Source organism: Marmota monax, unplaced genomic scaffold (assembly GCF_021218885.2).
Source record: "Marmota monax isolate L192 unplaced genomic scaffold, Marmota_monax_Labrador192_F-V1.1 WCK01_AAM20220418_F8-fsc00121, whole genome shotgun sequence".
Taxonomy (NCBI): domain Eukaryota; kingdom Metazoa; phylum Chordata; class Mammalia; order Rodentia; family Sciuridae; genus Marmota; species Marmota monax.
In genome coordinates, this window is record NW_026693351.1 from 1,573,413 (window position 1) to 1,585,738 (window position 12,326).

Sequence of the window (12,326 nt, forward strand, 5' to 3'; positions counted from 1 at the left end):
AAATGTAGCTTCCAGGACAATGGAGATGAATTTTATATTTCATTTACTGCCATTTGATTTAAATCTATATGCCATTACTCACCTTATATAAAATACACATTTCCTTCTGCACTTTTATGAGGGTAAAATCAGGATGGTTTCATTAATTGGCATCGGGGTTTTTAGTGGTATATAAATTATGATGTTGTCCTGCAGTTATTAATGTCCTTAGATTTGATCAAATAGGACACTTACAGGTATTTTCCCCAAGTTACTTTATGGGATCATGAACAGTTAACTGTATTTTTCTATCATTCTACTCCTCCCTCAATACACTCCAGCCATACACTGGTGTTTTGGTTGCTCCTGAACACCTCAGGGCCTTTGGATAGCTGTCCCCAAGTCTAGAAAGCTCCTGTTCACCCCACTAACATGGCTTCTCCTTCAGGTCATGAGGTCCCACCTTAAGTGTCACTCCCTTGGGGAAACCTGTCAAACACCACATCTAAGCTCTACCTCCTAGAGACAGCTCTATCACATTACCCAGTTTTAAGAGCCTTTTTGCTAAGATTTTCAATTTGTTTCCTCACTCAAACAAGCTCCTGGAAGTTTGGCCTGTCTTGTTCATCACCACATCCCAGCCTGACCCTCGGGAGATGCTTGAGTATTTCTAGAATGAACACTTTACTGCTAAGCTAAGGGTATAGTATCTAATCATTCAGTAACTGTTTCAAATTTATATACGCCATTGCTTCTTTATTTTCCTATGGCACAGAATCTCATGTGTATAATAAATTATTTTGTTAGGAACATCCATTTCTGACCGCTATCCAATTGAATATAATTGTAGAAATATACTAGCATACCAAATATGATTTCTCTAGCATGAAATAATTCATGCCTTCTTTTAAAATTTACACTATCATTACTTCATCTATACATATTCTAAATGTACCTATTCTTGACAAATAGGTTGGCAAACAAGGATGAAAATATAAAGGTTTCAGAAATTTGAGAATATAATTACCTCTCACTTTTTAAATTTTAAGAAGAGCAGTGATTTCTCCCAAAGGAAAGGATGAAGTTAAAATCACTGTTTATAATTGTATTTCCTAATTCAAAGGACTGATTGAAATAAAGCTTGTCTGTTATTACAGATCATCTGATAAGAACAATAATGAAAAACTTACCATCAATTCCCTTACTACTTACATTTCACATGTATGACAGGACAATAAAATCAAAAGACCAAAATCTTGAAAAAGTTTGTTTGCTTTTTTTTTTAATTCAAAAAAAGCCCACGATTCTTTGGGAGGTGATACAAGACCGATTTGCAGGGGTCAGATCATAATTTCCCGAATCTCTGTAATAATATAAATTTCAAAGGCTCCCACTCTCTCCCCACTCCAATTCACTTTTGGCAACCAAAACATGAAATGTTCACTTCTGAAAAATGGGGGGAAACCCACAAAATACCAGGCTTTAACCACAGTCCTCCTCTCCTGGTGAGAATTCTTCTGATTGCTGAATTTAGAATACTGAAACAGTAAGAAAGATTAACAACAGCTCATCAATAAAAATCTTTTTCTAACTGCCTACCTGACTATTTCAGACAAGAATTACATTAGAAACAGCAGTCACTTCTCAGAGGTGACCAGGCAGTGGCTTCTCTTCTCTCCCCAGTTGTTCTAACTCAAGTTAGAATCACAGAGCAATTCTCTGAGAGGTAGCGAAGGCTCTGGCTTCATGATTTTAGAATACGATTTTAACTCATCACATTTTCCAGAAGAATTTTTGTGACACTGACAAGAGAGAGAGAGAAGCCTTGCTCGACCTTTGCAGGCAGAGTGAAGGTGATCAAGACAACGAGGACGTGATTATAGTGCAGAACAGGGGCCTGCAAATGGAGAAGACGTCCAAGAAATCCCATCAGAAAGGCGTGTCATCATAAAGTACTGCTCTTGAGTCTTCACCTAGACTACAAAAAAAGAGAAAAGTTCCCACACAACAATCGGGACAGAGCAGGAGAAAAATAGACAATGTAGACTATAAATGGCCAGAATTTAAACATGAAGAAAACAACCTGCTACTTTTATTTTTCATATGTGAGGAGGATTTGTAAACATGATGTTGACCTCTCCAGCCCAATTCAAGTTCACTTTTCTAACTATGCTTCAGATCCGCAGGATATCTCCTAGAAACTTGTCTTTAAAAACCTTAGAATCTCAGTTTCATGAGAGCCCAATGGATTTTCTGAGTACTATTGTTACAGTGATAAGGGTTGGGGGGTCTACCTCAGCACCCTCCTTCCGAAGCCTAGTAAAATAAAACATTTTATTTCAAAACAAAAGAGGGTAATGTTAAAAACCTGGGTGGGGGATAAGATGCTGTGACAATACTCTTTCTTTTTAATGAACACTTGACTGTTTCCTACCTAGAGCTATATCCTAGCTCAGCCCTGGAGGAAGGGGCAGGACTCGGGAAGGACAGAACGCCACAGTCCTGGCGAGGCAGCCACTCCTTTGCATGGAGAAGGGATTGTTTCTTCTTCCAGCCACCAATTCATGACTATTTGTCCCCATTTAAAGAAGTACAGGTGAATAAGGTTGGGAGAGCAGGAAGCACACCGGAAGCCAGCTACAGCCTCCCGTGCGCCCCAGCCCTGTGTCTCTGGCGGCAGGGGTCTCCCCCACCATCCGGCCTTCACAGCAGGCAGCATCTTTCTTTAAAACTTTTCTTGTTCTTGCTGCTTTTCTTGCCATTCTTGTCTTTGTTTTCTGACATCTTCTTTGCTCTGATTTCTCTCATTAAGTCAAAGAACACCTGGGAGTGGGGAGAAAGGGTGAAAAGTCATTTAATGATTTTAATGAAACAACTAAGCAGGATACCTAGTTCACTGCTACAGCCTCCAGGTCCCCAAACTTCAGCTTCAAAACCACATGCATTCAGAAACAAGGGTCTAGAGGAAATAAGGACACCTGACCTCAGAAATGTATCCTGATCCCGTAAAGCAGACATCTGTGCTCCGCCACACAACTGGCCAAGCGCAGGACAGAATCGTACTGTCACTTCCATAACCTGAAAGCTACTCTCAAGGGATAAACTCTTTTCTACAGTAAGTATAATGAAGGTTAAAGCGTTCCTGCAGAGAACAGATCTGTTACATGTGTGAAGTTCATAAACCTGAGGGCGACAGTGGGAATCAGACTTTCTAGCATTTCAACCACCAGAAAAGATGGCGCTGCTCTGTATACTTGTCTCTCTTCACCCCGTGGGGACCTACGCAGGCCGGAAGAGCATCTGTGCGACAGTTTCCCAGCCGGTCCCCAGCAGTGTCTTGCCCTATTCTTCCCCAAGTACACCCCAACTCAACGCTCAGGGCCTTGTGACGTTAGCTAAGAGGAACTTCATCAAGAACTGGAGACACTAGACCCTTTAGGGTTAGGGTTAGGGTTAGGGTTAGGGTTAGGGTTAGGGTTAGGGTTAGGGTTAGGGTTAGGGTTAGGGTTAGGGTTAGACCTTTAGTTGGCTGGGGATGATCATGTGTCACAGTAGTTTGGATTCTGTCCTCTGCAATTGTGCCAGAGGACCAAGCAGAGCCAGTGGCCAATGTATGCCTCCCACAGAGACCCCTGAGACCTCACAGACTGAGTGTGACAGGGAACGTGGGCTTTATTTTTGCACAGGTGTATGACACAACAGGCTCCCATCTTATTTTCATGGCCATGTCTTCCTCTTCACTCTCTGGAGTGTGGGACTCCACGTGCACATTTACTCAAGCCCCAGGCACAGAAGAGGGAACCTCAAACTGGATCAGGCTGACCTAAGCACCCGTTTTTGACAGCCTCTCAGGAAACACACGGCCCATAAAAGCAACAGTGAACAACTCCCAATGTCACAGGTTTTTCTTTTTATCCAAACAGCAAAAGGCAAGAGGAGGGGCGTGGAGCGCATCCAGCTAAAATGATGACAAAGCCGTTCACTGCTGATCTTATCTAAAGTGTTTTCCAGTGACTACAATGCTGCCAGTTATAAGTGTTTGCTGGTACCTGTTTGGCAGGTCAAGCTGGTTCAACCGTAGGGGGAAATGACAGCAGTGTGACAGCCACCTCCCACCCTGCTCCCTGTCCCACCAAAAAACACACATCAGCAGTTTTGTGAAGTGATCCTGATTTTTTTTTTTAAATGAAGCACAGGTGTGCACTTCCTGCATGTTCCTCAGTCAGGAAATCATCTGAGGGAGATTTTGAGTAGCATCAGAATCAATGTAAGAATTGAGATAACAATATAAAGAAAAGCAGGCGACAACTGAATACACCTCTCATTGCAGCCGACAACTGCAGACCCTTGTTGCACACGGCACCTGGGGCTCCGAATATAGGCCCTCGGAGTTGGCATCCAAATTCCAGTGTCCCTCTGACATCTCCTCAAGCGCCAGGAAAGCCTGGTTAAAATCTCCCCCTCATCAGGTGAGAAACCCTGGGGACCCCCGAAGGAGGGGTGTGGGGGGCTGGCTGCTGCTCGCTGCACAACAGACATAGCGCTCAGGTGCCACAGGAATAGGGGTCACGAAGGAGAGCAAGGGACAGGGCAAAGCAGCAGGGACAGCCTCAGCTTCATGCTTGCTTATTTTCGCTGTGCAGCAACCACCTTAACTTAAAAGGAAAAAAGAAAAAAAAGCTAACAGTAGAAATCAGCATTCCTCCTTGCCATGGCAACTCTTCTGTGAGCCTCAGGAAGCGGAAGTGAGAGAACACTGGGGATGGGGTAAGAGAGAAAAGGGACCTAGAGCTGGATCCTGAGGGCAGATCCTACTGAGAGACCCATCTACAGGAGGAACCTCGGCTCTGTGCACGGACAGAAGGTGAAAAGAACAGACCAGCAACTCAACAGGAGCAGAGGCAAGACTCATCATGCTTCTTTCAAGGCTAACTAAGCGGCAGCCTGACACAGCCAGCCCTGTTCCCCAGGCCACAGGCTGTTGGGCGGGGAGCACAGGGAAGCAGAGTCTGTCCTCGCTGTCTTCACAATCCACACATCATCTCACCAGACCTCCAGAGACGGCCCATGATGAGCATCCTCTAAGGAATCCTCATGGCGAGGAGAAAGGTCTCCATGGGCTGCTTTGGATACAGGGTCAGACCTGCCCAGTGCCTCTCACTATCATGGCATGGATGTCTGGAGAACCAGAGTCCTTGTCCAGCTTCCATAAATGGTTGCCTCAAAACCAAGTGAGGTATCTGTTTGGTCAAGGCCCAAGCCTGTTTCCAAGAAAACACCCAGGGCACGGGCCTACCTTGTCCACGTTGGCCCGCGTTTTGGCTGATGTCTCCACGTACTGCACGCCCCACTCCTCCGCTTTACTCCTGGCCTCCTCAATGGGCACTTGCCTCCGCTCCTCCAAGTCAGACTTGTTTCCCACGACAAGCAATGGGATTTTATCTTCTTCAGCCTTAACGCGGAGGATCTGTTCCCTGTTGTTACAACAAAAGTACAGCATCCAAAAAAACCACAGTAAGAACCGAGTTCATCAACCATCCCAACAGAGGCCATCCTAAGGCAGAAGAACTGCTCCATTTAGGGCATGTGCCAAGGAAGCACTCTGCGGTGGGGGGGCAGCCACCAGCCAGGGAGTGTTTCCAAGTCTGGTTCCTAGTTGGTCTGCATCAGAAGCCCCCAGGGCACTCTTTACAACAGTGCAGGTTGAGGGGCCCAATAGTCCTAGAAGTAGATGTCTGGATAGGAGGCCAGGATCGTGCATTCCTACAGGGTCCCCAGTGAATACTTGTAATCACAAAGGAAGGAAAGGGAAGGGAGGGGAAGGAAGGGGAGGGGGGAGAAAAGTCTGTGAATCTGTGGGATAAAAGCAAGCTAAAAGAAGTATCTCACAAAATCCATAATAATTCCCATGGTGGGGCAGAAAGGGTACGTGACTTGTGACTGTAAGAACTATGAGGTCTAGTGTTTTCCATATGGGAGGCAGCAGCCTCTGAGAGGATCTTGAAATCAATTTAGGGAGTAACAACCAGAAATTTTTTTCTTAGTGCAATAGATTATAGGAGATAGCAGAACAGAAACATCCAAGGGAATCTTAAATAATAAGTACTGGCTTGTGAAATTTCTGTTTCAATTAGATCTGTGTGTGCACATGGCTGTCCCTCAGTACCCAAGGGGCATTCATTCCAGGACACTCTGAGGATACCCAACTCTACAGAGGCTCAAATGCCTTATATCAAATGGTACGGTATTTGCATATAACTGACGCATATCCTCCCATATGCTTTAAATTCTGTCCCGATTACTTTTAAAACCTAATACAGCATAAATATTATGCAAAATAAACATTAGACTCTAGTGTTCAGGGAAGAGAAATAAGGAAAAAAAGCCTGCACATGTTCAGGACAGGAACAACCATCACAGGCCTAACTAACATTTTTTTTTTAACATTTATTTTTTGGGTATAGTTGGACATAATACTTTTATTTTATTTATTTATTTTTATGTGGTGCTGAGAATCGAATCCAGGGCATCACATGTGCCAGACAAGTACTCTACCGCTGAGCCACAACCCCGGCCCCCTAACTAACATTTTTGATCCGAGAATGTGGAACCCACAGACATGGAGGACCAACTGTATGTTCACCCCACCCACAGTTTCCACTTAGACACAGCAAATGTTCCAGGCAACAGAATGGAGATAGTTACATTAGGCAGTAGTCATATTCCAATGAACATCATTTTTCCACTGTAGTAAAAAAACAAAAATAAAGTACTCTAAAGCTCAGGGAAAAGTATTTCAAAATGTCCTCTCTAAAAAAAAAAATATGTAGCGCATTCAATTTTACCTATACTAAAATTAATCACCTACCTAAAAGTAGTAATCAAAACCAAGTATTTCTAAAAAATTAAGTATTCTACTCCCACTATTTTGTTTCAATAGGACACTTTCTGGGTGCTGGGGATGGAACCCAAGGCCTCATGCATGCTGGGGGAAGTGCTCTACCACAGAGCCACACTCCCAGCACCAGCAGAGACACTTCGACTTCCACATTCCAAAAGGAGTCCCCTCTGAAACAATTTTGTGGAGCTCTGTACTGATATTTATATGACAGCACAACATTTCACAATACTAAAAATATTCCTGAAAACAGGCAATTTAAGTACCAGATATCAAATATTTTAAGATAAATGAAAAGAAGGAAAAGTTGATGTTGAAAATTACCTCCAAGCCGCTTTGTTATAACCTACATTTGAACAGGAGTCAAGGACGTTGATGCACCGGGAGTGACGCACACCTGTAATCCCAGTGGCTCAAGGGTCTGAGGCAGGAGGACTGTGAGCGCAAAGCCAGCCTCAGCAACTTAGTGAGGCTCTCAGCAACTCAGGGAGATCCTGTCTCTAAATAAAATATAAAAAGGGCTGGGGATGGGCTCAGTGGTGGAGCGCCCCTGGGTTCAATCCCTGGTTACCTGCCCCCCACACACAAAAAATAAAAATAAAAAAAGAACATAATACACTTAGAAGTTGCAACAGATATAAACTATAAGAGTAAAAAACTGATACACTCCTGGCTTATTGGTTCTGCAGGGGCATAAACACCTGATTAATCAACCTACTGCTCCAGGAATGGGAGCATCAAGTTCTGGAATCTTATGACCCACTCTCTCTCTCAGCTTTAGGATACTCTCCAAGAAGTTTCAGGGAAGAATGTTTCATTTTATGCTGGGGTCTTTCCATTTAGAAGATGAATACAGAGATGCTATGGTTTAAAACTGCTAACAGACCTCAGTGACTGAAGTTAGCACCAGGGCTCGGAAGATTTACCTCCCTTCCTCTGTTTCCAGAAGGCTTGAGAAACCCAGAGAGCTCCGAGGTGTGTATCTCAATGTCCAGAGCTCAAGTCAGGAGAACTGCTTCCCCTTTCTTTTTTGTTTCAGGGATTCATCTATCCTTTTTCTTCTAAGAACCCCTCTTCCCACATAATCACCAAAGCCCCCTCCACAGTGAAGCAAGGCTTGCTATAACTCTGTGAGGACACATGAATGTTCCCTGCATGTGGTGACCCAAAGGGAACAAGACAAAGGGAAACTGTCCTGTGGAGATGATGCTGCTACCGTTCAGCACGTCCCTTCTTGGTGAACTATGAAGCAATGGGAAATCAAAGGCTCAGCACAGGGAAGAAAATAAGGCAGTGTGTATGTCTGTCCTGTTTCATCCTCAAGAGAGCACGGAAACAGGCCTACGTAGAGGCAAACACAATTATGAATGCATGGGCTGTGATCCAATATTGAAACCTCTAAGTATGTCTGACAAGTCTAAGAATTAATAAGACTTCTCAGAACGAGTCCCCGTCTTCTAACCAGTTACTACCACACACACACACACACACACACACACACACACACACACAGTTTCAGAGCCCTGGGACATCCGACTCTGTACAATCGAAGTCCTACCTCATTCCCTTCCACTCTCTCTATTGGACCACCTGAGATTACCCCTCAAGGCCCCCCGGCTCACTGATGCTTTGTTTCAAATCTCAGGCTGATGTTTAGTGGTCTCATTTCACCTTTGGTTGATTATCTTACTTTCTAATCAGAACTTGTTAAAGAAAGAATTACTTGGGTTTTATTTTCTTATCTCTTTACTTCTTTCCTGTTAGACTGTGGTTATGGTTCTTCAAATACCATCTGGATACTATTATGGTTTGCATCTTCGCTGTCCCCCAAGGCCCACATGCTAAAAGGCTGTCCCCCCAGCCTGGGCCATCAGGAGGTGGTAGAATCTTAGGAGGAGGAGCCTCATGGGGAAAAATTAGGTCACTGGGAGCATTCTGGGTCCACAGTCCCTTCTCTCTCTCTTTGCTTCCTGGCTGGGATGAGACAAACAGCTTCCCTTTGCCATGAATTTCCACCACAATGTACTGCCTTACAGAAGCCCAAAAGCAACAGAGCCAAGCAACCATGGACTGAAACCTCTGAAACCATGAAATAAACCATCAAAATCAATGTTTTCTCTTTCCTTTTTTTTTTTTAAACCTCAGGCACTATGTCACAGCAACAGAAAGCTCACTAATACAGTTACGTTTACAAGTATGGTATGTGAAAATATGCAATTGTATAAAAGAAATGGAGAGGGTATATGTAAAGAGAAAGTCATAGAACACAGGAACGATGCCCAAACGCTTATTCCTTCATAATAAACACACTTAAGGCTTCTTTAAATGCAACATTCCAAAATGAGTTGCAGCAGTAAATATCCCACCATATAGGCCACATGTCATATGAATGCACTGTGAGGGGGCCAGGGACATGACAGATTTTGCAGTTCCTACCAGAATGGAATTCAGTCTTATGCACAGTTTCATTTCATTTCTCCACTAACACCTGCATTTTTAGAGAAAGAAATGATTTCTGGATGCTCAGTAAATTTGCCCGTGATCAAAAGCTGGTAAGTGGCATGGAAGATTCATTCAGACCAGGTCTAATCACAGTCTGGCGCCAGCCAGGTCCTTCCCTCAACGTGGCAACAAATGGTCACTCTGACTCACACTATTCATTGTCTCCCCATGTCTCATAAACACCAAAATAGATCAAAATTGTCATTTATAAGTAAAATTATTTTAAAAATCAAAGACAGCTAACTCTTATCACTGTCTCAGAATTTATATGAACAAAGTTACATTCTTGAGGATATGGAGTAGCTTCATCCTCAGTCAGAGACAAGATCCTTCAGATACTTCACTTGCAGAAATCTAGAACAGGAAAACCTAGCGAGATCACGACGGTGGCCTCCAGTGTGTGGAGATTCAGAAAATCCTAGAAAACTCTTTGGGCAGAGTGCTCCCTAGTAACAAGCTCGACCTGCTCCTCCTCGGCCAAGCCCCAGGCTGCTTCTAAGTGTGAGGCGCGGGAGGGGAAGGGCTGTTTCATCTCAAACCCACCTGAACTCAGCCGTGGCCGTGAAGGCCTCGCGTTCGGTGATGGAGAACACCAGCAGAAACCCTTCCCCACTGCGGAAGTAGTTGTCACGGATGGCTGCGTAGTCCTCCTGCCCAGCAGTGTCCAGGATGTCGATCTGCACCTCCTCCCCATCCAGGACCACCTTCTTCCTGTAACTGTCAGCCTTGGTGGGCTCATAGTCTTCCACAAACTGGGGAGACACACAGCATTATCAGCAATTAGCAAGACGTTAAGGAGAAGAAAAGCTGCTCCCAAATAAAATTTGATATCTAAGTACTTTGCTTATAATCGCTTAAGTACTCAGTGGGTGCCTGTAATTATCACACCACATAAAAGGCAACATAAAATAAAATAACGCATTATATAAAACCTCACTTCTTTTTAGCTACGTTCAACCATTTTTTATTTTGACTGGAAACAACAGGGGCAAATGTTCCCATCTTACAGATGAGAAAACCAAACACAAGCAGAACACTCGGCACTATTACTGTCAGTACAGTATAAAATTATGATAGAACACTAAAAAATGTGAGAAATGGGAGTTCTTATTCCAATTAACAGAAATTTTAAACTCACCTGAAAAGTAATTTGGCAAGAGGCTTACAATACGATAAAGCTCCAAAAGGGTCAGAGATTAAATGTTAACAAGAAAACCATTCAAGTACTAGAATAAAAAAAATGGGTGAAATCCTTTTATTACCTTGAAGTAGAGAAGGCCTTCTTAACTAAGACTCAAAATCCAGAAGTGATGTTAGAAAAAATTGATAAATTAGACTACATGAAAAAGTAGGGCTGGGGTTGTGGGTCAGTGGAAGAACATTGGCCTAGCACATGTGAGGCACTGGGTTCAATCCTCAGCACCATATAAAAATAAATATTAAATAAATAAAGCACCTCATAAAAATAGATGAATAAAATAAAGGTCCATCAATATCTATATATTTAAATATATATATTTTATTTATAAATATATATATTTAAATATATATATTTTATTTATAAATATATATATTTTATTTATAAATATATATATTTTATTCTCAGCACCTCATAAAAATAGATGAATAAAATAAAGGTCCATCAATATCTATATATTTAAAAAAAACTAAGGACAAAAAAGTCAAAGAAATATGAAACTTCCTCTCAGTAGTTGTATTGTTTAGTATAATGATATTATTCCAAAGCTATCTTCTTTATATTGGTGTGTATAAAATAAGTAATCTTAATGATTCTAAAAATCAAGAAATAAACTAAGTTAAGGACAATGTATTTTTAAAAATTAAATGATGCTGGTACAACTAAAAAAATTTTAAAAAGAAAAGAAAAAAATTGTTAAAAAAAAAAGTTTTAGCAGAGCTAGCGCAACATACCACAAACATAGGCAAATGACATACAGGGAAAAAATATCTGAATCCATAGTACAAGAGCTAATGTCTTTAATATATAAAGAGTTCCCAGAAACAGAGGAAGAATATCGACAGTTCATTAGGGGAAAGTGGGCAATGGACATAAACAATTCACTAAAAAATAGATACCCGGTGCTAAACACATAAAAAGATGTTCATCCCCACTAGTTTTTAAAAAAGTGAAAATTAAAACTACATTGAGACCTCATTTTTCACCAACCAGTTGGCAAAATTCCAAAAGTCTGACAACATACTCTAGGGGAAAGGACTCTCGTACATTGCGAGCAGAAATGGGAAACAGGACAATTCCCCTGGGGAAAAATTTGTCAACAGCTGATAAAATAAGAAAAATTCCTTACCCCGTCCCAGCTATCCTGCTTCTAGGAATCTAAGCTCCAGAAAGCCTGCACAAGAATATACCAAGTAATTCACTGTGGCACTGAGTGTGACTGCAGAAGATTAAGAACTTCCCAAATGCCCAGCGACAGGATTTCACATGAGATACTGTGCAGCCAGGCACCAGAGCTCCAAGGAAACAGGGAGAGCAACTTGATGTATGTAGGCATTTGCCAAAAAGGCACCTTGAAAGGACAGACAGAATTGAAAGCTGTTAAACAGAAAAACCGAAGCGAATGAGCCTACCTGAATATTCATTTGCTAGTGAAGACACCCAGAAAAAGAACTTAATTAATTTATGAGACTTTAGAAGAGTATCGTGAAAAAATGCATCCCATTAAAAAAAAAAACCTAAGGAGGGCCAGGGCTGTGGCTCAGAGGTAGAGCGCTTGCCTTCTATGTGTGAGGCACTAGGTTCAATTCTCAGCACCTCATAAAAATAGATGAATAAAATAAAGGTCCATCAATATCTATATATTTTAAAAAAAACTAAGGACAAAAAAGTCAAAGAAATATGAAACTTCCTCTCAGTAGTTGTATTGTTTAGTATAATGATATTATTCCAAAGCTATCTTCTTTATAT

At 42.1% G+C, this 12,326-nt stretch overlaps 1 protein-coding gene across 3 annotated transcripts in view; it reads right to left on the bottom strand.

Moving 5' to 3' along the window:
• Nucleotides 1–1,244: 1,244 nt before the first annotated feature.
• The window catches only part of Ralb (RAS like proto-oncogene B), a 42,155-nt gene continuing 31,073 nt past the window's right edge, over nucleotides 1,245–12,326 (bottom strand). For all 3 annotated transcript variants that reach the window (XM_046456866.2, XM_046456863.2, XM_046456864.2), the window contains 3 exons: nucleotides 9,923–10,131; nucleotides 5,276–5,453; nucleotides 1,245–2,802 (listed from right to left, as the gene is read on the bottom strand). In XM_046456866.2, coding sequence (XP_046312822.1) covers nucleotides 2,683–2,802; nucleotides 5,276–5,453; nucleotides 9,923–10,131 — 507 coding nt within the window. In that variant the 3' untranslated portion in view covers nucleotides 1,245–2,682. The remainder of the gene's footprint in view (nucleotides 2,803–5,275; nucleotides 5,454–9,922; nucleotides 10,132–12,326) is intronic.